The sequence below is a fragment of the Melospiza georgiana genome, chromosome 23 (assembly GCF_028018845.1).
Source record: "Melospiza georgiana isolate bMelGeo1 chromosome 23, bMelGeo1.pri, whole genome shotgun sequence".
NCBI lineage: Eukaryota > Metazoa > Chordata > Aves > Passeriformes > Passerellidae > Melospiza > Melospiza georgiana.
In genome coordinates, this window is record NC_080452.1 from 6,696,590 (window position 1) to 6,722,605 (window position 26,016).

Sequence of the window (26,016 nt, forward strand, 5' to 3'; positions counted from 1 at the left end):
ATTCGGGATCTGTAACTGGAATCTGTGACTGTAAATGGCCGGTTGTACACAGTTCCCGAGGGTTGCTGGGCATTTTCAGAACTTGCTCCATTTGTGTTGGAAACCGGACTGGAGCTTCAGGACTGGAAATGCTCTGCCTTGTCCTCAAAGCATCAGCCCCTGATCCTCTGGTTCCTCAGCGAGCACAAGGCTAGTGTCCCTCTCCCGGGCTCTGCCTGCCCAACATGGAGGTGTCCCCCCAGAGGGGTTCCTGAGTGTCTGGGATGTGCCTGCTGCCCTGGCCCGGGCCGAGTTCTCCCTCCCTCACTCGGGGTTCTCTGTGTACTCCTCAGCTGGGGCTCTGTCCCCTCTCAGCCAGGGTATTCTCTTCGCTCAGCCGGGGCTCTGCCTCACGGTCTCTCCCCTCAGCCGGGATTTTCTCTCCGTGTCTCTCTCTGTGCCTCTCTCCTCAGCCGGGACTCAGTGCCACCAGCCGCGGTTCTCTTGCCCCTCATGGGGTTCCCCTCCCCTCCCTGAGGTTCTCCCGCTCCCCTCAGACGGGGCTCTGTGCTGTAGCCGGGGCTCTCTTTCCCCTCACAGGGTTCCTCTCCCCTCCCGGGGTTTTCTGTCCCCCCTCAGCCGTTTCTCTCTCCCCGGGCCGCACGGGGGCGCTGCTGCCCTCACTGCCCCCCTCCCCTCTGGCGCGTGCCCGCGAGCGCCACCCGCCGGGCTCCTGGCGCGCACGCGCGGCCCCGCCCCTTCCCCCCCCGTCCGCGGGCGGCTCTCGCGAGAGCGCCGTGATTTCTCTCCTACGTGCCGTGCCGTGCTGCTCATGGCGGCGCTGGAGCGGGGGCGCTGAGCTGTTGGGGTGAGTGCGGGCCGGGCGCCGCCGCCACCCCCGCCCGCCCCGGCGGGCTCCGGGCGCCGCGGGACCTGCGCCCGCGGATCTCCGCCCGTACCGGGGCAGCGCGTCCAGAGCCCCGCCGGGGTTGCGCGCGGGGTGGGGGGGGGGGGGTGGTTGGGGGGTGCGGCCTACTAGGCCGGCGGTGCGGGGATGGAGCGGCGGCCGCGGGGCGCGGAGTGCGCGCTGCGCTCCGCGGGGCTCCGGGAGCGGCGGCGCCGAGGCCGCGCTGGGACCGGCCGTGCCGGGAGCCGCCGGGGCTCGCGGGCCGCGCCGGGAGGGGGCGGCGCCGCGGGGGCTCCGGGCCCCGGCGGGCGGCGGGGCCGTGCGGGCGGAGGGGCGGCGGCGGCTCCCGGCGTGCCGCGCGCGGCCCCGCCCGGCGCAGCGCGGCCGCGGCCCTTTGTGTGCGGGGAGCGGCCGCCATCGCCCCCCTTTGTGTGCGGGGCGAGCGCTCCCCCCGGCCCGGCCTGCCCGAACGGCCCTGGCGCTGTCACCGGCCGGAGCCGCCCGCCCCCGCGCACGGCGGCCCCGCTGGCGGCGGCCCCGGCGCCGCCCCTCGGCGCGGCCGCCCCTCGCTCCGCCGCCTCCATCTTGGTGCAGCGCAGCGAGCGCGGCCGCGGCGGGGACCGGGCCTGGGCGGCTCCGTCGGTCCGGGGCCGGTTCTCTGCTGTCCGCACCGATACCCAGCGCGGGGCTCGTGTCCGCACCGCAGAACCCTTAAAAAATCCCGATATTTCTTTTAACGACTTTTTTGGGTTTTTTCTCCATACATTCTTCACAGATGTCCTTGGTAGTTTTTAATTCTTTCCCCCCCCCCATATATGTATTTTTTCATGACATAGAAAGGACTTCACTGCTGTGGTGGTGGCTCGTCTCAAAGCTGTCACGTACTGGGGTGCCCAGAGCTCAGTGCTGCTTTCCAACATCCATCTGAAAAGCGATGGAGGAGTCTGATCTCCGCAGATCTGTGTACACACTGAGAAGATGAAGTGTTATCTTTATCACATTTTATCTCAGGCTGTTTCTGGAAGCACGTGCTCTGATGCACAGAATGCATGTCCTTGCAGTTGCCTCTTTTTGTGAAGAAAATGGGAAGCAGAACAATGCTGTCATGGGGCAGGTTCCATGTGGGGCTCTCTAGGTGATTTCTGGCGTGTGACCCGCTGTCATTTAGCAGGATCTGCACGGGAGAGGCCTCAGGAGCAGGGCCCAGCTCTTCCCTGTCTTTACATTAAATCTTTGAGCTGTAAATACACAAATGCAGAAGGCACTGAGACTTGGGGGCTGGGCAGCTGCTCAGGGTGTTTACCATTTGGAGGAGTATTTATAGTAGCTGAATTAAAAAGTAAGGAATTTGAGGCAGATGAGCACAGTGAGATTTCTTTTTGCTTGAGTTATGATTGCTTGATGAGCTTTTTTTTTTGAAAGAACTTAAGTGTAGTAAACCCATCTTGTTATCAAATCAGACTGGGTTTTAATGCAAAGGCTTCTTCCTTTACTCCATGACTGATAAAATTAGCTTTAGTCTTATCAAATCACATGAGGTGTTTTGATTATTAAATGAAAAAGTGATATATTTTATGGCCAAAAAAATGATAAATGCAATATGATAAGAGTTACATCTCTAGGAGAGCTCTAATAATATTGGTCTAATTAAGTGAGATAAAATAAAATATGTGAGAAGATTCCAAGTGTGTCTGAGCAGTTCCTGGGATGCAGAGTGCTCCTTTGAGAGCTGAAATGCTGCCCCAAAATAACATGTCCTGGAAGATTGTGGTAACAGTTGCCCCAGTGTAATGCTGAGGTGAGGGAAAAGCAGTGATACTGTTATCTTTGCAATAGCTTTGTGTCCTCTAATTTATAATGTTTTATAATCTAATCTTTCAGTGCAAACCTTTCACACCAGAATTGAACAGCCCTCACCCAAATTATTTCATCTATTTTATGTGTGTGACAGGAAAACTCATTTCAGCTGAAAATTCTCAGTGAAGGAGGTGCTTCAGCTGGGGAAAATCACTGAAATTACAAACTTCTGTAAAATTGGAGATGAGTTTGCACATTTGGGGTCCTTTCAATAGCTGCCTTCACTCAGCATTTTCACTGGGGTGAGGGTGAGACTTTGAAGTGTCTTTGCATTCAGGTTTCAGTCACTTAAAATGACTCTTTGAAATCACCAGAGGGAGTTCAAAGCTCAGTGTAAGTTGTGAAATTCACTTTGCTGCCACACTGGAGAAATGGGCTCTGTCCATATTTTTCTCTTTTGGTGTGGGACCTGTGGAATGATTTGGGGAAGAGTTGTGCTCTGGTTTTCATGGCTTTAGGTGACTGCAGGACTGCCAGTGTATCTCTGAGGTTGGAGCTATTTTGCTTCTCACTTGCTTTTGTCCACAAAAATATCCTCCCTTTTTTTCCCTTATCCACTGAGTAAACAACAAACTCCAAACTTGATTTCTTCTCAAGGAAGGTTTCTGTTTTTGTAAAGTTATGTTTTGTGTAGTTTGGTGAAACTGCTTTTCTCATGCAAAGACAAAGTGGCACTGGAAAACTTTAGGATGGAATTAATTGCTGATTAGTAACTGGTGCAGAAAGGCTTCTCCTGGTGTTAGCTACACAAATATCATCACATGGAATCAACATTTTACAAAAACTGTTTCAGAAGTCCAGAGAATGGCTCTGTGTTACTGTACACGCAGTGCCTGTACACATAATTGAGAAGTTTGTTAATTTTTATACAATTCTGAATGTGCTTCAGGTATCACTAGTCCTTAACGTTGGATCAGAAGTAATCAGGAAATTTTAATTCCAATGTATATATGCATCCTATTGCTCCTCTGAGGATCTGTGTGAGCACTTATATAAATGATGCTATAATTCAACAAGCACTTTAATATAAAGTTATTGATAGGAGCTCTAAGGTTTGCTGATGGAGCAAATACTAATGATCAAAATGAAGTTGACATTTAATGGTACACACTGGGACCTTCCCTGAGATGCCTAAGTGTGTTTGAAAAGTTCAAAGTGGGAAATGCCATCTCACTGGCTTGGAGTCAACCAATCTTTTGGAAAACAGAACTGGAAGTGAGAATGCCAAATATATCTGTAAAACAACTTTTATTAATATGGATTAAACCTCCTGTAGGGGAAATGTCCCTATTATTAAGACCTAGAACTGATGTGCAAAGGGGTTTGGAAGTAGATGATCTTTAAGGTCCCAAACCAGTCCATTCTGTGATTTGATGAGAATTTCCTTCACAGTCATACTCAGTGTGTGTGTCTTTCTCCTTTCTCCAGTATGAAGTGGAACAGAACAGAATTTACCACCTGAAACTGCTGCTTCAAGTTCAGATCAGGAAAAAGAATCTAAGTATACCACATTGTAACAACTCAAGACCAAAGAAGAGGCAACTTACACTGAAGAAGATACAAGGCTTGATCTGAAACAAGAAGTTTGTGCCTACTCAACAGCTTCAAAAGAGCACGTCCCGACGCTGCTATAGTAGTCTTTGTTTTCTCCAGTGCTGTAGTGAAACTGCCCAGGGCAGCAGCACTTGTATTCTCTAGAGCTTGATAGATCACCTTCTTTTGCTATCTTTTACTTTCTCTTTTTGTCTCTCTTCCTTTTGTTCTGTTTTTTAAAAGAATAGCAGTCTTCATCCTTAGAAACTTGTGCTGAAACAGAAGAATCGGCAAATACTACTGAAAGTGCAATATTTGAATATCACTGCGAGGTTGGTGCCCATGGTGGGGAAAGAGTTGTATCTGTGGTTTTGAGCTTGGTTCTTACCAGTTTTTAACAGAAGGGGGTGGCATTGGTGAGGGGTTTTTTTAATAGTTCTTGATAATAAATTAATTGAATAGTGAGGCCCTGGCACAGGGTGCCCAGAGCAGCTGTGGCTGCCCCATCCTGGGAAGTGCCCAAGGCCAGGCTGGACAGGGCTTCGGGCAGCCTGGAAGGGTGGAAGGTCCCTGCCCATGCCAGGGGGTGGAACAGGATGATATTTAAGGCCCCTTCCACCCAAACCATTCATTGGTTCCATGACTCTTTGCTGTTATGTTCATTTATTGTGGTGAATTCATAGTAGCTGCATGTGGTTCTATTTAACAGTACTTATAACCCTTGAGAGAAACTGGTGTTTCTCTCTTCTAGTAACAGTAGGCTTGTGGTTCCATCCCATTTCTCAAATAACTTCTCTGTAGTATCTTAATCTTACAGCACAGGTGGTTTTTTTCTTTCTCTAAGTATTTCTTTTGATGGGGTTAATAGTTCATATTCCTGTTATAAGATGTAGGAATTTGACAATTATTTGGAAAAGCTGCTAATACTTCATAGTGTTTTTGTACAAGAAGTTTCTGTGCCACCTGAGGAATCTTTGTTTGAACTGAAGTTGTCAGGCTTTAGAGGATTGAGGAGTTCTTTGTGCTGTGCTCCTTTAAACTCAGACAGTTCAAATGATGTCATGCAGGGGTGGCCTGAGCAGGAGGTGAAGCACTGTGGCTTTCTAACCCTAGCAGAGGCTGTTCTGAGCTAAATTTTAAGCTAGATTTTTGTCATTTTCTCTCTCTGATGTAACTTTAGCTCATGTTTGAGGCAGGGTGTCTGCTTGCTGCTTCCCTTGTATCAGAGGTGAGGTGGCCATTTGGTGACTCACAGGAGCCTTTGGCTCATTCCAGCTTCCAGAATGGGTTAATGCTCCGGCCTGTAATTCTCCTGGCAGAAGGTATAATAACATATCATTTTCTCTTCTTCCAGCCACCCTACTTGCAGGACCAGTTTATTTTTGAAAAGAATTTCAAACTCTAGGATAGCCTGAAACACTTGAGCTGTTTTGTTCCCACAAGGACATTTTCTGCTGTGGAGTGTCCTGAGGTTGCCTTCCTCAAAAGATGAGGATTATTATCATGGCATGATGCTGACAGGAACTAGTCAGTAAATCTTAACAGCTTTATCAAGTGTTTTTTGTTAAATACTCAGAGAAAATGTCCTTTAAACATAATCTAGTGCATAAAAAAGGTATGATGCTGTGGCTTTTATCATTTGAGCAGCTTAGGCTGGACAGGAGGGGAAGGAGATCTTTGCTGAGGTAACAGTGACCCCAGAAAGGTGGAACCTCTGTCCTTGGAGGTCCCCAGGACTCAGCTGGACAAAGCCATGGCTGCCTTTGTTGGCAAGAGGCCTTTGAGGAGGGATGGGCTGGAGCTCTCTGTGTCTCTTAATTTTCTGATTCATTATTTTCTGCATGGCACTATTTCATAACCTTAACATGTTCAGGGTATTGATTTATGCCACTTATTGCAGGTTGGACAGGTAAGAATAAGAGTTCAGCATTGATTGGAATGATGGGATTGTTACTGGTTTTTAAGGGAAAGAAAAGTGAGATGCAGAGCAAGGAAATAAGCAGTGTGTGTTACAGAAGTGATATCACAGCAGATTTAACATTTCAGTGAATTCTTAGAGAGCCTTGGGTGGTAACAGTGTGGTGTGGAAGTTCTGTGGGATGGGGACCATTACACACTGTCCTGGGATCCTTTTGCCCCCTCAGATCACTCCCCCACCTTCTCTTATTTGTGTTTTTCTTCATTTACATCTGCCCCATGTGGGTCTGAAGCAGAAGAGGGGAGAAGACCTCTTCCTCTTGGAGGTCAAAATACTGACAGTCTTTACTTTGTGTGCTTGTTTCCAATTTATTTTTTTAATGTCAGTCTCCAAGCCCAAAGATTTCTGCCCAAGAGCTTCACAGCAGGTGTTTTTTGGTGCTCTTTAATCACCTTTAAACTGATTTCCAAACAGCAGAATAAGAATGCTGTGCCTTCTAATACATTGAATAACTCACTGGCTGTGTTAGAGTGAGAAACATGACCCTTTTACAAGTTGCTGAAGTGTCTTTTATCTCCACTAAACACATTGCTGAGTAATTTTTAAGCTCTCTGCTTGTTGCAGCAAGAAAGCAGAGAACTGATATGATCTCATTCTGTTTCCAAATTAAAACCTCTGGAAAATAACAAACAATCCTGTATATTTTAAGATGTTTGGAGGGAAGAGGGGTGCTTCACTCGTCTGTTTTGAATTGCAGTGTTCAGTGAGGTACAATACATTTCATCTGATTTAATTGCTAGCCTGTAAGTCCAAGTGCTCTGCTTTAAAAAGGAGATTTGTACATCAAACCAATGAAATGGTAAAGGGATTGGGAATGTTTCAAGGGTGAATCTGTGACTTGAAAAGAAAAAATGCCCCATAAAATAAAATGTTGTAATAGATGGCAGTTAATTTAGGAGCTACACCTTTAGTGCTATTTTCAAATTTTCTGTGTCTCTCTAGCACTTGAGCTTCTATGCCACAGGAATGTTAAATTCTGCTTATTAATTCCATAACTGCAAAACTGTTTAATTACTTAATAGCATTTTTTAGTATGAAAGGCTGAACACATGAACTAGGGAGAAACTATGCAGGGATTTGAACCTAATTGTGTTGATTCAGAACTGTTGCATTTTCCTAATCACCTGTTTAATTTGGAAGAGCAGATACTTCAGATGTTTTCAGGCTCTGGTGTGAAACAGTGAATGTGGGAGTACTTTGAAGTACAATACTTGAAAAATGCCACAAGTCTGTTTTGTTCTAAGCAAGCTTTGTTTTGGTGTTACAGTTCTGGCTTGTGTTATAAATACGTTGCCTGTGTAGATTTTAAGGATTACTGTGTTCAAAAAGCTCAACTCTTTTGGTGGTTTTAAAACACATTTTGGGAACATTCTTAAAACACATTTTAGGAAGGTGTCAGTAACTACACAAGCTCTTACTGTGTTGTGGGGATGTTTTTGAAAGGCAGGTGTTTGTGAAGGAAGGCAGGAAAATGTAAACCTCCTCCTTCTGAATTGCTATAAATTTGAAATTAAGGGGCTCTCAGGCAAAAAATATGGGAGCAGGAAATAACAGTTCTTTAATAAGGAAGAAAATAAAAAGATAAAATAAACAATGCAGTAAACTAAAACAACACTGCCAGAGTCAGAACCCAGCCTGACACCCTGTGGGTCAGGCTGTTGGCAGCAGTCCCATTGGAATTGTGGCTCAGCCCTCCTGCAGTGTCAGGGCTGGTTCTGCTGGAGCAGGGATCCTGGAGAAAGGTGCAGTCTCTGCCTCTGAAGATCCAGGGGAAGAAGAGGCAGCTGCTGTTCCTCTGGGCAATCCAGTGGAGAAGCTGTGCTGGTGTTCCAGAATCTCCAGATTATATCTGGGTAGGAATGCTTGGCTCCTCCCTCTGGGCTCACATCTCCCAATGAGATGCTGTAGTTGTTAGCAGTCATACAGTGACATTCAATAGCCTATTATCAGCAGATAATAATATTAAGATAATAATTATCTGCTGATATTATAATAATAATTATCCCTCCTGGAGGGAGGAGTGGTTGTGTGAGAGATAAGGAAAACTGCCCACTGAACAGAAGACAACTGCCATACATATGGTAATAAAATGGGACAGGATGGAAGGAGGGAATCTGATGCTCAGTATTGTTTGCTTTGTGTGGCCCAGATGAGCTTTGATCCAAACCTGCTCCACAACAATGGACACAACGGGTACCCCAATGGTACTTCGGCAGCGCTGCGCGAGACCGGGGTCATCGAGAAGCTGCTGACCTCGTACGGCTTCATCCAGTGCTCGGAGCGGCAGGCCCGGCTCTTCTTCCACTGCTCCCAGTACAACGGCAACCTGCAGGAGCTCAAAGTAGGAGGTACCTGAGCTTGGGCACAAAAAACCCCTCTGCTGCTTCTGGGCTCTTGTGGTTTTGGTTTAATTGCAGTTTTTTGCTAATTTTGAGATTTTCTCGTTAATGCGCTGGTGAGTGTGGTGAATGTCAGTGTTCGTTAATTATGAAGGTATTTATTTCTTGCTGAGAGATAGGTAAAGTAGGTTTAAAAATTTGAAAGAGTATAAAAAAAATTTTATTAAAAGAAAAAAAGTAGTAAGAATCAAAACAAACTCTTCATAGCACTTCTCCCCCCACAATCTTTTCTTTTTCTCTGATAAAGTAAAGAAACCACCTGTGAGTAATTCACTGCTCCTAGTGGGAGCCCTTCCCAGCACTCTGCTGCTTGTGGAGAAGGAAAGGTGCAGTGTTAGGTCAAACTGGTCCAGCTGAGATGGAGGCAGGCACTCAGACTGTGGCAGAATTCACCTCTTGTGCTCCCTGTTTCTTTGGTTAGAGTTAGTTTGAGGATGGCCAGGTGGTTTTTGGTTTGTTAATTTCAGTTTTTGCTAATTTTGAGATTTCCTCATTAATGTGCTGGTGAATGTGGTGAGCTTGTGTTGGTTAATTAGTAAGGTATTTATTTCTTGCTGTTAGATAAGATTAGGAGAAAGGTAAAGTAGATTTTAAATTTTAAAAGGGTATAAAGAAAATTTAATATAGAAAAAAAGTAGTAAGAATTGGAACAAAATCTTCCGAGCACTTCTCCCCCCAGACAACCTGTTCTTTTTCACTGATAATGTGAAGAAACCACCTGTGAATAATTCACTGCTCCTAGTGGGAGTCTTTTCCAGCACTGTGTGCAGCTTTGTGGTACAAACTTGTGGAGAAGGAAAAGATACAGTGTTAGGTCAAACTGGTCCAGCTGAGATGGAGGCAGGCATTTAGACTGTGGCAGAATTCACCTCTTGTGCTCCCTGTTTCTTTGGTTAGAGTTAGTTTGAGGATAGCCAGGTGGTTTTTGGTTTGTTAATTTCAGTTTTTGCTAATTTTGAGATTTCCTCGTTAATGCGCTGGTGAATGTGGTGAGCTTGTGTTGGTTAATTAGTAAGGTATTTATTTCTTGCTGTTAGATAAGATTAGGAGAAAGGTAAAGTAGATTTTAAATTTTAAAAGAATATAAAGATTTTACTAAAAGTAACTAAAAGAAAAAAAAGTCATAAGAATCAAAACAAATTCTTCAGAGCACTTTTCCTCCCCCACAACCTGTTCTTTTTCACTGATAATGTAAAGAAAACACCTGTGAAAGATTCACTGCTTCTGGTGGGAGCCCTTCCCAGCACTTTGTGCAGCTTTGTGGTACAAACAGGTGCAGTGTTAGGTCAAACTTGTCTAGCTAAGATGGAGGCAGGCACTCAGACTGTGGGAGAATTTACCTCTTGTGCTCCCTATTTGTTTGGTTAGTTTGAGGATGGTGTTTTTTCAGCATGAGGAGGCTGCAACTTCTTGCTGATAATCACCATGAGAGTGAAGTTTCTAAACTGTTTTGTGGCCTTTGTTGTGTTGTCTGAACTTCAGTGTGGAGTCTGCTGTACAGGGAGCAAGGCAGGGGGAGGGAATTGCTGTGGAATTACACTGGAATTCTTCATTGGCAACAGGAGATAATAAGCAGAATAACCAGAAAATTTTTGCAAATCATATGTAGCAAAAGGACCTGAGTTCTACTTGATTGTGTTTGGCTACAGCAGTGAATTAAACTCAGCCATTTAGTGATTTCTGTAAAAACCCCAATCCCAGCCAGAACTCTCAGCATTGCCATGTTTGCTTGTGTTGCAGACGATGTTGAGTTTGAAGTGTCTTCTGACCGCCGAACTGGAAAACCCATTGCTATTAAATTGGTGAAGATAAAGCCAGAAATATTACCTGAAGAACGAATAAACGGACAAGTTAGTGCCTGTTTTCTATACCTACACCATTTCCATTCTTTTCTCCAGTACAGAAAACTGGGTTAATTGAGACTGGGTATTAACTACCATAATTACACTGAAATATATTTCAGTGTGTTCTGTTAAAAATTCAGAGGTTCAGTTGAGCTCTTACTTAGCTCCAAACATTCTTAGAGCCAAGAGGGGTTCTGTGAGATTTAAAAGTTGCAATGTGGCATTCCCTGCTGAGTGTGTAGTAGAGATTCATTTTATGTACAACAATGCCACTCCTGAAATGACTAGCAATGGATTTTTTTTTTTTTTTTTTTTTTGACTGGTAGGTTGTGTGTGCTGTTCCTCACAATTTAGAGAGTAAATCTCCAGCTGCCCCGGGTCAAAGTCCAACAGGGAGTGTTTGCTACGAACGTAATGGGGTAAAGCTTGCGTGTTTTACTTGAACTCTTCACTGGTCCATCACTGTGGTCTATGACAAAAAAAAAAGCAAAAAAAAAGCAATTTAATGTAGATAATTGACACTGCACTAAACTGTGCAGTTTTTGGCCAAAAAAAAAAGCATGCTTTGGTAATTACTACAAAAAAAATTGGTTTTTAGACAGTTTGCTTGCTTGTATCTGTGGAGAACTTCCTAGAGCCAAATAATTGTTCTCTTTTAAACTTGGTGAAGTTCATATATCCTTATCACGAACTTCTAACCTGTAGAAATTGGCCTTTAAAATGGTCTTGTACAAAACCTTTCAACTTAAGCTGCTTGTTACATACTCACCAAAACAGCACGACAGAAAAAGAATGTTTTGCATGCCATGTTTATTATTGTTGATTTTCTCACTAAATTAAGCAGATATTGTTATTACAATTGTGTTCATCTTTCTTTGAAACAACTATCCTGCAAATAGAGTAACTTTAGTTAATGTTAATTTACAGGAAGTATTTTACCTGACTTACACCCCAGAGGATGTTGAAGGAAATGTACAGCTGGAAACAGGAGATAAAATAAACTTTATAATTGATACAAATAAACAGTAAGTTGGTATTGCTTTTCTGGCTTCATATTTTGTTTTAATAGTTAGACATAATTTATACCTATTCCAAGAACTATGATATGAAATACAATCTTAGTTATTGTTTCAGTTTTGAGTTAACAGATTGTTCTTTTTTTTATTTTTCTCTAGTACTGGTGCTGTAAGTGCTCGTAACATTATGCTATTAAAAAAGAAACAAGCCCGCTGTCAAGGAGTAGTCTGTGCCATGAAAGTAAGTGATTTTAAGTTTCATTTGACAATTTAATGCTATTTTGAAGAGTGCTGTTCAAAGTAATATTTAAATTGTTTAGAGCTGTTAACAGCTTGGGCTGCAGGTGTAAATTGTGTGAAATGGTTTAAAAAGCTCATCTTTGATACTGATACTCCTCTTAACAAAGCAAGTTCCATTTATTTCTGTTTATGTATTTCATGTGGCAGTCAGCTGTGTACACCTGGAAGTGCTGTGCTGGGATTCAGAGATTGTTTTGTGTTTACCAGAACCTGTCAGATGATTTATTGGTATGTTCAATAATGGACAATTAAACACTTTTTTTTTTTCTGTTGACAGGAAGCCTTTGGATTTATTGAGAGAGGTGATGTCGTGAAGGAGATATTCTTTCATTATAGTGAATTTAAAGGTGACCTAGAAACCTTACAGCCTGGTGATGATGTGGAGTTTACAATCAAAGACAGAAATGTAAGACGAAATCCAGTAAAACGGAAGCAAAGGTCCTGGGGGATAACTGCACAGCTCTCTGCTTTCCCAGCTCTAAAAAAGGGGGGAGGAGGTTCTTTGGGAAATATCTGTTACTTTCTCTCTTTTCTTTGGGTGTTTGACTGATTTTGTGCTCTTAGGGTAAAGAAGTTGCAACAGATGTTAGACTGCTGCCTCAAGGAACTGTCATTTTTGAAGATATCAGCATTGAACATTTTGAAGGAACTGTAACCAAAGTAATTCCAAAAGTACCCAGCAAAAACCAGGTGAATTTCAACACTTAAATCTGTGTAATGCTGGTTTGATTATATTGAATTCCAGTCAATAACTGGAAACATTTTTTCCCATTTCCCAGTACCTCTTTGCTGCATCATGTCAGAATTAAGATTTACTCTTTTTCTTAATTTCAAATTCAAAGAGTTAGGGTAGTAGTACATGATGGAGTATGTGTTTAATGTTTCAAATTTATTGTTCCAAATACTTGCTATAATTTTTTGTGGAGTTAGACATATCCTTAAAGGAAGACTAGGGAAAAAGGGAAAAATATTTGCTGGGATAAGCCAGATCTATGGATTCTTGTGAGCATTAACAGTTAATGAGGCTTTTGGGCTGTAATGTTTGACTTGGAGGAGTGTTCATGAGCACTAAAACTGAGGTTTTAGGTGAGTATGGGAAGCTTTAGGGTGTTTTGAAGACTTAATAAGAAAGTGCCTGCATTTTAGAAGTGTTATGGTTCTAAACTTCATTCTCGAAATAGAGAAAATTCCTTCAGCAGGACATGGCTGGGGATTAAAAAATTTCCAGCCAACCAAGAGCTCCAAAAGCCACCTTGCATTGGACAAGTTCCAGATGAGGAGTGGTGGAAATAGAGCAGAGCTGAGTCCAGCAGGTCAACTCAGCTTTCCCTTGGGTTTTCTGTCTCCAGAGCAAATAGAGAAATAGAGAAAATTCCTTCAAGTAGGACATGGCTGGGGCTTAAAAAATCTTTAATCCAACCTTCAGCTCCAAAAGCCACTTTGCACTGGGCAAGTTCCAGATGAGGAGTGGTGGAGATGGAGCAGAGCTGAGTCCAGCAGGTGAACTCAGGTTTCCGTTGGGTTTTCTGTCCCCAGAGCAAGTAGAGAAACAGAGAAAATTCCTTCAGCAGGACATGGCTGGGGCTTAAAAAACCTTCAGTTCCAAAAGCCACTTGGAATTGGGCAAGTTCCAGATGAGGAGTGGTGGAAATGGAGCAGAGCTGAGTCCAGCAGGACTTGGCAGGACCGTCTGTGCTGAGCCCTGCAGGTGAACTCAGCTTTCCCTTGGGTTTCCTGTCCCCAGAGCAAATAGAGAAAATTCCTTCAGCAGGACGTGGTGGGGGCTTAAAAAACTTTCAAGCCAACCAACAGCTCCAAAAGCCACCTTGCATTGGGCAAGTTCCAGAAGAGGAGTGGTGGAGGTGGAGCAGAGCAGGACTTGGCAGGACCCCTGTGCTGTGCCCTGCAGGTGAACTCAGCTTTCCCTTGGCTTTCTGTCCCCAGAGTGATCCATTACCCGGCCGCATCAAAGTGGACTTTGTGATTCCTAAGGAGCTTCCCTTTGGGGACAAGGACACAAAATCCAAGGTGACCTTGCTGGAGAGCGACCACGTGCGGTTCAACATTTCCACGGACAGGCGCGACAAACTGGAGCGAGCCACCAACATTGAGGTTCTCCCCAACACTTTCCAGTTTACTAATGAAACCAGAGAAATGGCAAGTATCTAAATATTTCTAATTCTTGAGGGGAAGTGAAAGTAAAATGAGTTTGGAGCTGTATTCTACAATAAATATAAAAGTCACTTGTGCCTTCCATTGCCTGCTCTGAAATCCAGGTCTGGGACCTGCAGTGCAAGCAAAGCAGAAAATTCAGAATGAATGCTCTGCATCTTTGCCTTAAAAGAATAAAGTCCTAACTACTTTTTAACATTTAAGTGAAATTATATTAGGAAATTAGAGCTTAGCTGGCCCTCTTGGATAGGATAGCTGGCTGGTTGTAGCAGACAGAAGTGATGTAGTCTTGAACTGACAGTTTAAAATTCACATACTTGAGTCTAAAGAGGGAAATAGTCATCTTCCTTTGGAAAACTGGAGACCCTGGGACTACCCTGGTTCAGATAGGGGAAAGTGTAAAGAATTGGAGGAGGGCCTCTGAGCTTTTGTTTTCAAGTTTTTTGGCCAATCTCTGAGGGTCAAGCAGAAGGATGGTGAAGAGCAGAATTCTCTCAGTACAAGAAACTCTTTCTGGATTACAGGGACTAAGATGGATGTGCTAATGAGCATTACAGAATATCTTTCATTCCTGTAACTTGGAATGTTGGTTCTGTTCCAGCTAGACTGTAACTTTGCTTCCCTTTGCAATTTGGAGTTCAGTTAGTGTTGTCACATCAGTGTGCTGTGAATTATTGTCCCTTGACTTTAAAAAAACCCTGAGTTTTGACTTCATTCTTCAAGATTGTGGGTTTTTATCCTACAGACTTCTAGTATTTCTGCTCTGGCTACATACACTTGCCTGCCTGAGCTGAGCTGTCATGGGGGTTATAGTGTTGGCAGCTTCTAGGAAGGTTGGGTGGTTTGCTGGAGTTTGTGAAAGCTGCTTAAGAGAAGAATTTTCCTAAAGGTGAAAGGTACACTGTGATTCAGATCCTCTGAGTTTGTCCTAAGCCTTGCTAAACTCTGTATTAACTGGGTTTTAGGCAATGTGTTAATGAATTCTGCCTTCATTCTGGCAGTATCTGGAATTCAAACCCAGACTAGCGTTTGGGTTTTTGTCAGTATATTCTGTTTATCACTCAGCATTCCATTCCTAGTGGTTATCAGGAAGGTCACTAAACTCCTGTGTCACATGGGAGTGTGTTCCCAAAACACACCCATGGGAATGGGAGTCTTGTTTAACAGCTTCTTTATCATTCCTTCATTTGTGACTGGAAATCTGATGGTCTTTCTCTTAAACTTTCTTCTGAACACTGATTTTATCTCCTGTTTTTATAGATGGTTGTACTTTTAGTGTGTGTTTGTGTGTTTAATATTCTCCTAGATAATATTAAATGTTACAGTGTTTGCAGAGCTGCCCCATTGTGTGCCCTGTACTGGCAGGTTCTTAAACCTCAGTCCTTGAGTTAATATTCTCCACTGCACTCTTTATCTGGAGTTGACTTCAGAAATGAGGTGGGAAGAACTTCCAGATTGACTAGGGCTGTGAGCAGCAGGATTTGCAAGGAAGGACATGGCTTAAACCAGATGTTTTTCCAGGATTCAGGCCTTTCTGCCCACTCCTGACCCATGGAGCAGCTGGACAGGTGTCACATAGCAAGGATTAAACTGTAATTGTTGGTTTGGCTGTTGCAGGGTGTGATTGCAGCAATGAGGGATGGCTTTGGCTTCATTAAATGTGTGGACAGGGATGCTCGGATGTTCTTCCACTTCAGTGAGATCATGGATGGAAATCAGCTCCATATTTCTGATGAAGTAGAGTTCACCGTCGTTCCTGTAAGTGGGATTTCAACTCCTATAAAATCTCAGCATTTAAGGAAATTCTGCACAGTGTGTCTGTAACCTGATGGATTTCTTTTCCAGGATATGCTGTCTGCCCAAAGGAACCATGCCATAAGGATCAAAAAGCTGCCCAAGGGCACGGTTTCCTTCCACACCCAGTCAGAGCATCGCTTTGTGGGCACTATAGACAAAGAAGCCACTCCAGCCAAAGCCACTAGCCCAAATAAAGGCAAAGAGAAGGTAATGCTGCTCTTCTGCTTTCCTGCCATTGCAGACTGCTGATCCCTTAAAATCTCTAGTTCAGCTGGGTTTGGAGCACTGTTCATTCTGTATAGTGAACTACAGCTGATGAGAGCAGTCAGTGAAAACTAAGTGCTCTGAACAAGATAATAAAAATATTGTTAATAATCATTAATGATCATATTGTTGTTGAGGATCATTTCCAGGAAATTGATGGGGAGTTTCTTTCTACCTCTCAGTACACAAGATTCTAGATAGAATTATTTAAGTTTCATGGGAAGCGTCCCTTACTGTTTTGTTCTGCTTTTTTAAACAATGCCAGAATACTTAAAAGTGCCAACAAATGCTTGCTGGAACTGGTGGCAATACTTCATTGCCTTTTAAAATACTGTCTGGCATCATTAAAATCTCCTTACCCAGAGTTTGGTTGTGGTTTTGAGCAGTTATTGTAAAACCACTGAAACTCCAGTGAGCAGTTCTTAACTGTGTTTAGGAAACTGAATTGATCGCTGAATTCTGACCTCTTGTTTTCAGGAAGCTGAAGATGGAATAATTGTGTATGATGACTGTGGAGTAAAACTGACCATTCCTTACCAGGCCAAGGATGTGGAAGGATCTACTAATCCCCAGATAGGAGATAAGGTAAGAGAATTAAGTGTACTATTGGGAAATGCTCTTCTGGCCATTGTGGAGTGTGAGCTTCTCTTTGCCTTTACTTGGAACAAATGGAGGACAAGACATCTGTGTGGTATCACCTGGAATGTTGTGTTTAAATGAGTAAAAAATACCCTCCAACCTAGTGATACACAGGTGGAAATAGTGTCTTACTGGGTAAATTATGCTTTTTAAATAAAGATTTTTTATCACTAAGTGGAGACTGCTTATCAAGAGGAAATTAATTAGCATAGAGACTAAGATGGATATTGAAGAGGGAGAATATTCCCTCATGAGCATATTAGCCTGAGGTACAATGGAAAGGGAAAAAGCTTGGAGATTAAGAAGAGCAACAAAACCCTCAGGAGCCATTCCAGTTACTGGTTATTGTCTGTAAAAACTGAAACAAGGAGTGAAGTGAGGCACATCCCACTGTGGGCCACTGGTGAGCAGTGTAGGGAGAGGAGCTGATCCCCATGGACAGAAAGGTTCTCATGGTTAAGGGGTGAAAGCTGACTAGGAAATAACTTTCCTGCAGAGACCAGGTGCTGCTGCAGAGCTGCACAGCTTCAAAATGAATTTGGGGGTTTTTTTTTGGTGGTCATGATTTTCTTCGCATTTTTCTGCCTGGTATTGAACGTGTTTGGTTTTCATTGCATTTTTCTGCCTGGTACTGAATGTGTTTGGTTTTCTTTGCCTCTTTCTGTGTGGTATTGATGGCCCTGTCCCCCCCAGGTTGAGTTCTGTGTGTGTGAGGTGAAGAGGACCGGGCTGCAGACGGCTGTTTCTGTCAGGATGCTGGGACGCAACTACAGCTCCAAGAGGCTCCTGGGCTATGTGGCAGCCCTGAAAGATAACTTTGGGTTTATTGAAACAGCCAATCATGATAAGGAGATCTTCTTCCACTACAGGTGAATGACAGTTTTATTATTTGGTTATGTGTCTGTTTGGGGAAGTGGGATGGTGTGGAGTTTTGAACCCATTTGCACTTTACACACACATAATATATTTATATATATGCTTAAATATCTACAGTTTTATTTATCATCTCTGCTGGACTGGTTCAAGCTTTTCTGTTAGTCAGCAGTCCTGGTGTTCTGTGCCTCTAATTCCCAGCCAAGAAATCCAGTTGTGTTATGTATTTAAATGCTTCATTTTCCTGAATGGAGGTTCTTTGTGAACTGATGAGGGATTTAAATAATTTCTGATAACTGATGTGGATGTTGGGTGAGCAACACTGTTGTCATGTAAATAAAGGAAAACTGTTCCTCATTCTGTTCCTGTAGTGAATATTGTGGTGATATCGATAGCCTGGAACTTGGAGACACTGTGGAATACAGCTTGTCAAAAGGCAAAGGAAACAAAGTTAGTGCAGAGAAAGTAAACAAAACACATGCAGGTAAGGCTGTACCTGGAGTTTTCTATCTGCAGGGCTCTTGGCACATGCAGGGGGGTTAAAGTTTGTTAATGATCCATTTACACTTGGAGCTGAGAGCAAGAAGATGCTCAGTGTGGGGTGGTCTTTGGTTCCCTGAAAGCTGCTGCCTGTATTTGCAGAGAACACACAAGCACAGACCAACAGTTCTGTGTACTGTAGCAATTCTGTGGACCTTTAGTGTCCTCAGTCCCCCTCCCTTGTGGGTTATAAGGGGAGGCTGAATGGCAGAACTGGCCAGATCAGTACCTGCACTCATTGTGCTGTTCCTCACAGGGGAAAAGATTGCAGGAGCAGGGCAAATGGGAGAGGGTATTGAGGACTTGGGAGTGGGGGGAAGTTCAGTCTTGAAGATTAGTGGATGACTAAAGTGAGTAGGGAATGTGGAAGAGAAAGGAAGGAAGCACTTTGATTTTACTTTTCAAGCTTCCTGATCTTAAGTTTCTTGAGAAAAATTTTTCTACTTCCATGTATGGTATATCAGTGTGATTTTGATTCATTATCATGTAGTGCAAAGTGTTGACTCCTGGTCAATCTGAATCACTTATTTAAATCAGTTTTAAAATAAACTATGATTAAAATATCCCATTCCTCTATTGTCTGTCTTTTTCAGTGAATGGTATCACTGAAGAAGCTGATCCAACTGTTTACTCTGGTAAAGTAATTCGTCCCTTGAGGAGTGTAGATCCCACACAGACAGAGTACCAGGGCATGATTGAAGTCATGGAGGATGGTAAGATTGGTTCCTTTTAATTAAGGGTTCTTTCCACAAGTGCAAGGTCTTTTTACAGTGCATTCACAAGTTGAATGCACTGTAAAAAGAGCTGTTGAGGATTTTATTCACCCTACAAACTCTCTCCACACAGCTGAGCTGATTTGTAGTATTTGAAATCTGACATCAGTGGCAAAGGCCTCTCAGTTCTGTCTCATACTTTTCCCCCCCAGGTGAAATGAAAGGAGAGGTCTATCCCTTTGGAATTGTTGGCATGGCAAACAAAGGTGACTGTCTGCAGAAGGGGGAGACAGTAAAGTTCCAGCTGTGTGTGCTGGGTCAGAACGCGCAGACCATGGCTGTGAACATCACCCCCTTCCGCAGGGCCACCGTGGAGTGCGTCAAGGACCAGGTGAGTGACCCTGGCACCAGGGCCTGGGCATGGAAATCACTGCTCCAGCTGGCACAGAGCAACTCAGAACCACTTCAGTGCTGGAACTGAGGCAGCTGTGCCCAAACATTGCTCAGGACTCCAGGGAACTGGTGGTGTAACCCACCCTGGTGTGACTTGAGTAAAGGTGGGCTCAGAGCCTGGTTGGGTGCTGAAACATCAGAACTGCTGGGCAGCAGATAATTCTGAAGATTTGGCTTTGAGATGTCTTAGAAATTGCTCTAACTGGTTTCTGCTGCACAGAGTGTGTAAAAAGTGTTCAGAAAAACAAACAAAAGATGCACGTACTTTGCTTCTGGAAGAAGCTTCTTCACAGCACTGAGCAGTCAGTGATTAGAGCACATCTGAAATGCAAAGGCTGATCTTTGCCCTCGTTGCATCTTGGAATGATTAAAAAGTTAAATGCTGCAAATGCTGTCTGTTTTTACAGATACCATGCAGCACTAATCTCCAGTCATTTATGGAGAGGCTGGATGAGTATTCCTGGCTTGTACATGAGTAGAATGGAAAACAGAAGTAAATATTGTGGATTTCTTCAGGGGAGATTTTTGGGAAGTGGAGGAAAAGCCATCTTATAAACTGTTTCAATTTTCCCTTTGAGAACTTAACATTATCCCAGTGACAGGCCTAAAACAGAGTGTTTGCTGCTGTGTAACTTCAGGGTGGAGTCTCAGAGCTTGGGGCACTGCTCCTCTCTGTTTAATACAGAGGACTGCCAGGTTAAATACTGCCAGCCCTTGGGGGCAGTTTTCAGAACTTGTTCTATAGACTTCAGGATTTAAATGTGTCTTTACAGTGCCAGGAAGGATTTCCAGAAGTGTTGTTTCTAGACAGAATATTCTTATCACTGCAGAAATTGCATTTCCAGTTCTAGTAGGCACCAAAGTTTTGAAGTTTTATTTAGAAGTAGTTAAACTACAGTGATGAGTAAGTTACTGCCTTTGTCTGGAGCAGAGCAAATTAGTAATGTTGTGATGTGTTGCTTTTCAGTTTGGTTTCATTAACTATGAAGTTGGTGACAGCAAAAAGCTCTTCTTCCATGTCAAAGAAGTCCAGGATGGTGTGGAGCTCCAGGCTGGGGATGAAGTGGAGTTCTCCGTAATCCTGAACCAGCGCACAGGAAAATGCAGTGCCTGTAACGTGTGGCGTGTCTGGTGAGGCTCTGGGATGGAAGGGAGTGGCCCTGGACAGTGTCTGCATCCCAGCAGAGCCCCCTGCAGCCTGGGTCTGCCTGAGCTGGATGTTCCTGCAGCAGGAGCTCTGGGTTCCAGCTGCCTCCAGGACACCTGAGAGCTCCCAGCTCTTCCAGTGCTGGCAGCAGCAGCACTCCCAGCTCTTCCTAATTACAGATGGCTCGTTCCCTTTTTGACCTATTCTTAAACTCCCCCTGTAGCAGGAATTTGGATACAGGCTTGCAAGTGGAAGTTAATGATAAGGAAAGTGATGGCTCTCCTGTGTGGATGCTGGCCATTGGCCAGCACGCTCCACAGTGCTGCCATCTCTTTCTTGAAGAGCAGCTTTAATTTTTAAATAGAAAATTCATGTTTTAGAGACTCTTCTTTTTGGCATGGCATTTTTTACAAGTGATGGGGTTTTTTATATATACACTTGAGAAGAAGACTGCATAATTTGTATTTTGTTTAAGCTTGAGATAGCAGTTCAGTAATAACAGAAAGCTAATGTTTTTGTCTCAAAATTCTGTGTTCCCATTATCTTCAGAGATGTTAATGCTCTGCCATGATATGCTGGCAACTTGCAAGCCTTTATTATTGCAGTTGAATCACAGAATGGGTTGAGTTGGAAGGGAACCTAAAAAACCATCTCAATTGCACCCCTGCTGTGGATGCCTACCACTATCCCAGGTTGCTCTTAAGGCACATCCAGCCTGGCCTTGGAGATTTCCAGGGATGGGGCAGCCACACTTCTCTGGGCAATGGAAACTTAGGAAACATTGGTTAGATGTGCACGAGAATAAATACAAGACCTGTGCTCCCTAAAGAACACCCTCTGGAGATCACTGAGCTCCTCTAGTGCAGAGTGCAGTGTGGACAGCAAGGTTTGGGGCAGGACCAGCCCATCAGCCAGGTCTGCTGTCACACAGCATCAATCCTGCACAATAAATAACTGTGCCTAAGGCCTGTGAAGCCCGGGGTGCCCTGGCCAGCCCGGGGTGACCTGCCCTGTGTGTGCTCTCTTGCAGCGAAGGCGCCAAGGCCGTGGCTGCTCCGCGCCCCGATAGACTCGTGAACCGCCTAAAGAGCATCAACCTGGACGATGCCAACGCCCCGCGGCTCACGGTGCTGCGCCAGCCCCGGGGCCCCGACAACTCAAAGGTACCCACACAGCCAGGGCAGGGGCTGCAGGGCCTGCCTGCCCCGGGAAACACACAGTGCTGCCTCTGTCAGGGGTCTGAGCTGGGGCTGCTGCTGTTCTGTAGAGAGCGGTGCTGTGTGAGGGTGGATTGTGTCTGTGCTGAGTGCTGTGCCCTGTATCAGTGCTGTGAGCCATGTCCTGTGTCACCTGCTGTGTGCTGTGCCCTGTGTGTGCCCTGTGTCAGTGCTGTGAGCCATGTCCTGTGTCACTGCTGTGTGCTGTGCCCTCTGTGTGCCCTGTGTCAGTGCTGTGTGTGCTCTGTGTCTGTCACAGACACATTTTATGGAAAATCCTTTTCTTAGGATTTTTTTCTCCTGAGAAGCTGAGAAGCCTCAGGAGCAAAATGTAAACAATGGTTATCTGCTGCTGTGAAATGCAACAGGTGCATCTGTGATTGGTCTCATGCAGTTGTTTCTAATTAATGGCCAATCACAGTCAGCTGGCTTGGACTCTGTCTGAGACACAAGCTTTTGTTATTCCTTCTTTCTTTTTCTAGTCTTAGGATTTCATCAGAAGGCTAGCTTCTATTCTTTTAGTATAGTTTTAATATAATATATATAATAAAATAATAAATCAAGCCTTCTGAAACATGGAGTCAGATCCTCGTCTCTTCCCTCATCCTGGGACCCTGCGAACACCATCACACTGTGCCCTTTGTCAGTGCTGTGCTCTGTGCTTTAGAGGAGTACACAGGAGAGAAGCAACCCACTGCTGCCTGTTTTGGAAGCTTTTTGTCATGGTTTGTCTTGGCTCTCGTAGTTTGTTCTTTGTTTATAAACCTCAGAGTAGCAACTGAAGTCTATTTACCTATGAAGCCCATTTACCTAGACGTGGCTTTCACACAAGGTACTGGCACTTCTTGATAAGCAGGAGAGAAGTGTTTGGAATCTCTGTTGTGTTTGGACTGCAAAGAACACCCCAGAGAACCTGTTTTGCTGCTGTCTCTGTTTCTGAAGACAAACATGACTAATTAGAAGGGAGCTGCTTGGGTTGAACAGACCAGGCTCTGCCTCAAAGCCCAGTGGCAGTGCCAGGTTCACGGTTGGAGTTGATGATTTTTAAAGCCCTTTTCCTATAGGAATGTGTTTCCTGTTGATGGAGTGACATAACTATCCTTTGTCTTCTTAAAAAGGAAAAAAGCCCAGAAGTTTCTTTCTTGAATTAGCAAAAAAGACACCTCATAGGACCTGGGGGACTTCACCTCAAACTTAAGGATAGCCAATTGGATAGAAACCAAAAAGTCTTTCCTAAGCAATTTGCTAGAAAAAGAGGAGAACAAAGAAACTTTTCGCTTTTGTGACGTGTTTTACCAGGAGCAAGAACTTCTTGCACCTGGCTCGGTTTTTCTTGGTAAAGAGTTTTGTTATTTTGCCTTTTATTAAAACTTTTTTGTTTCCAGCACTACCACAGAAGCCATCCTGCTGATTTTATGCCTTCTAAGGTAGCTGAGCTATCCTGGGTGTGATATAGATCTTCAAGAGCTTATCAGACCTGGCATGAGGAGACCTTTTATCATTTTCTGTGGTGGTGTTCACAGGGGTCCCAGGATGAAGGAAAAGATGAGAATCTTGACTCCATGTTTCAGAAGGCTGATTTATTATTTTATTATATAATATTAGAAGAAAATTATGTACTAAAACTATACTAAAAGAATAGAATAAAGGATTTCATTAGGAGGCTTGAAAGAAATAGAAAGGAAAGATAATAAAATCTTGTGACTGCTCATAGTCTGTATTGGTGGCTCATAGCTTATAGGTGGCTGTCATTGTTCATCAAGTAAAACCAATTTCACGTACTGGGTAAACAATTCTCCAAATCACATTCCAAAGCAGCAAAACATGAAGAAGCTGAATCTTCTCGATTTTTCATAAAATATATCTGTGACAATTTTCCAGCCTAAATGACTTCATGATTGTGTGATGCTAAAAGTGTGTTTTGTTTTGCTTGCAGGGATTTGGTGCAGAGAGAAAGATCCGCCAGGCTGGTGTTATAGACTGATCCCAAGCCCACGGCGGCGTTGGGCCGCGCGGTGGGGCTGCCGAAGGGTACTGAATATCTCCCTGTTCACCCCTTCCTCCAAATTCTCAGAAGCTATTCCACCAGTTTTAACACCTTCTCATGTTATGTTTAAAATTAAATTTACGAAACCATTTTAAATTTCTGCACAGTTGCATTCTGGAGAACTTTAAGGTGGCGCCTTATAGTATCACATTTTAGAAGCTTGTTTTGAATGGTGCATTTAACGCAACTGGTAACTGCAATCTCCATTGCCTCTGTGAGTAAACATAGACAGCTCTGCTCGGGCAGACCTTGTGGAATTCTGCACTACAGTTATTATGCTTTATCCTTGTTTTTGGCCAAGGTTTATTATGCCTTAGTGCTCAGTTGCATTATCTTCCTTCCCAAGTGGAAGGGAAGACTCACTTCAGCTCACTCTGCTCAAATTTTGAGGAACGTGTGAGGGTGGAATAAGTTCTGTTTCTATCAGATCTCCACAAACATTCAGATACCTTGAGTTGATGGCCAAATGTTACAGTGTTTTCCTAGTTCATTTAACTTGACTCCTTTAGCCAGTCCTTAGAGCTCAGTGCAAGTCTCTCCCAGGGTCGGTGGATTTTGTAGTGTTCTGGAACAGACAGTGCAGAATTTCATAAGGCTGAGGTGTGCCATCAGTGTGGTAATTTAAATATATTTAAAACAATGCACAAATCTGCTGCTGCTTAGAACACTGCAGCTTCTAAACCCAGTTTCTTTTACTGATTTAAATTTAAAAAGAAAGAAGTTGTGCCTGAAGTGGATACATTTTTTTTGTTCTTTTTGCAGCCGGCACCCAGTGTACTGTAAGAGAATAAATACTTAGGCTTTCCATAGCTGTATTGAGACTTTCATCAAGGTGACTAGTTGATGTCTGTGTGCTTTTTTTTTTTTTTTTGGTTTTTTTTTTGTTTGTTTTGGTTTATTTTATTTTGGTTTTGTTTTGGTTTTTTTTTTTCCTTCCCTGCCCCCCTCCCTCCATTTCCCCAGTCACACTTTATCAAGCAAGAAAACTGAATGATTGGTCTAAGTATTACTTTAACCAAAAAGATCAGGAGTTACTTTTTGGAATAGAGGGCAGTACTGTGGTTTGGTTTGGGTTTGTTTTGGTTTTTTTTTTTTTTTTCTTTTTTGTTTTGTTTTGTTTTTTATTATTTTGGTTAATTTTTTTGTTCGGTTTTTTTTTTCTTTTTTTTTTTTTCATGTTACCTCTATTCTCAATTTAGGGTTTTCTTCTCTGGGAGATGCATTATCTTTGTAAAACAAAACATTGCTTTCTCCAATTTTTTTTCTGTTAATGGCAAAGAATGGAAATAGAATAAAGTTTTACTGATTTTGAAAAAAGCCTTGTTGTGCTCAGCCTCTTCTTTCCTCAGCGGGGGCTGTGTTAGACCTGTGTTTTCCCCATCACAGGCTCCATCCTGGTGCCTCCAATTCTCACACCACCCTGATGGAATTCTGTGGTTTATTTCCAGTCTGAAAGGCCCCATCATCTACCCTACACTATTTATGCATTATAACAACAGCGGCATTCATTGGTTACAAATTACATCACTTCTAATTAGTGCCCACCCCATTTATGAGCTCTGCCCTCCCTGTGTTCATCCGTGCCCGGCTCAGTTCTGTTCCCTGGCGGGGTCTGCTGGCAGCAGGGTCAGAGCTGTGATCCCCCAGCTGCAATTCCCTTCCCAGGCTCTGAGCCAGACCCTTCGTTTGGATTGGGGTCACTTAAAACAAAAAACAATCCGAGTGCAGGATGCTCCCTCTGCAGCCCCTTACCAGAACCGCTCAGCTCCAGCTGTTCATCAACAGCTTCTTAAAAGCACAAATCTGGACTTTATTCCCTTTTCAAATTCTGAGAGTTCGCTGCCATTCCCAGTTTAAAAACCACAGGGGCTGGGTTCGCTGCTGTTCCCCCTCGACAGCCCCGGGATACGGGCCCGGTGCCGTTCCCCTTCCAAAGCCCCGGGATACGGGCCCGGTGCCGTTCCCCTTTCAAAGCCCCGGGATACGGGCCCGGTGCCGTTCCCCTTTCAAAGCCCCGGGATACTGGCCCGGTGCCGTTCCCCGTTCGGGGCCGTGGGCCCGGTGCTGTTCCCCCTTGAAAGCTCCGCGCTGCGAGGCCGGTGCCATTTAAAGCCCCGTGCTTCGGGCTCGGTGCCGGTTCGGAGCCGCGGTGCCGGTGCCGCCGTGTCCCGTGTTTCTCCCGTGTCCCGCTATGTTCCTCCTGTGTCCCTCCTGTGTCCTGTGTCCCGCCGTATCTCTCCTGTGTCCGTCCCATGTCCCGCCGTGCCCCGTGTTTCTCCCGTGTCCGTCCCGTGTCCCGCCTGCGTCCCGCCGGTGTCCCGCCGTGTCCCTCCCGTATCTC

At 44.2% G+C, this 26,016-nt stretch overlaps 1 protein-coding gene across 1 annotated transcript; it reads left to right on the forward strand.

Annotated features, from left to right (window-relative positions):
• Positions 1-761: 761 nt before the first annotated feature.
• On the forward strand, positions 762-24,992 carry CSDE1 (cold shock domain containing E1). Its single transcript, XM_058039745.1, has 20 exons — positions 762-847; positions 4,172-4,608; positions 8,404-8,602; positions 10,394-10,503; positions 10,824-10,916; positions 11,425-11,522; positions 11,673-11,754; positions 12,091-12,219; positions 12,378-12,503; positions 13,758-13,970; positions 15,603-15,743; positions 15,831-15,989; positions 16,524-16,631; positions 17,379-17,554; positions 17,930-18,042; positions 18,692-18,811; positions 19,024-19,202; positions 20,232-20,395; positions 21,442-21,574; positions 23,565-24,992. The coding sequence occupies exons 3-20, from the start codon at positions 8,404-8,406 to the stop codon at positions 23,610-23,612; spliced, it is 2,391 nt and encodes a 796-aa protein (XP_057895728.1). The 5' UTR covers positions 762-847; positions 4,172-4,608; the 3' UTR covers positions 23,613-24,992.
• Positions 24,993-26,016: the final 1,024 nt, after the last annotated feature.

What these genes read in the sequence shown, in the direction of transcription:
- CSDE1 (XM_058039745.1), top strand. Translation starts at nt 8,404, where the DNA reads ATGAGCTTTGATCCAAACCTGCTCCACAACAATGGACACAACGGGTAC. An exon ending in AAGAACGAATAAACGGACAA is followed by an intron (nt 10,504 to 10,823) that starts GTTAGTGCCTGT and finishes TTTGACTGGTAG; the next exon opens with GTTGTGTGTGCTGTTCCTCA. An exon ending in AGTAAACAAAACACATGCAG is followed by an intron (nt 18,043 to 18,691) that starts GTAAGGCTGTAC and finishes TGTCTTTTTCAG; the next exon opens with TGAATGGTATCACTGAAGAA.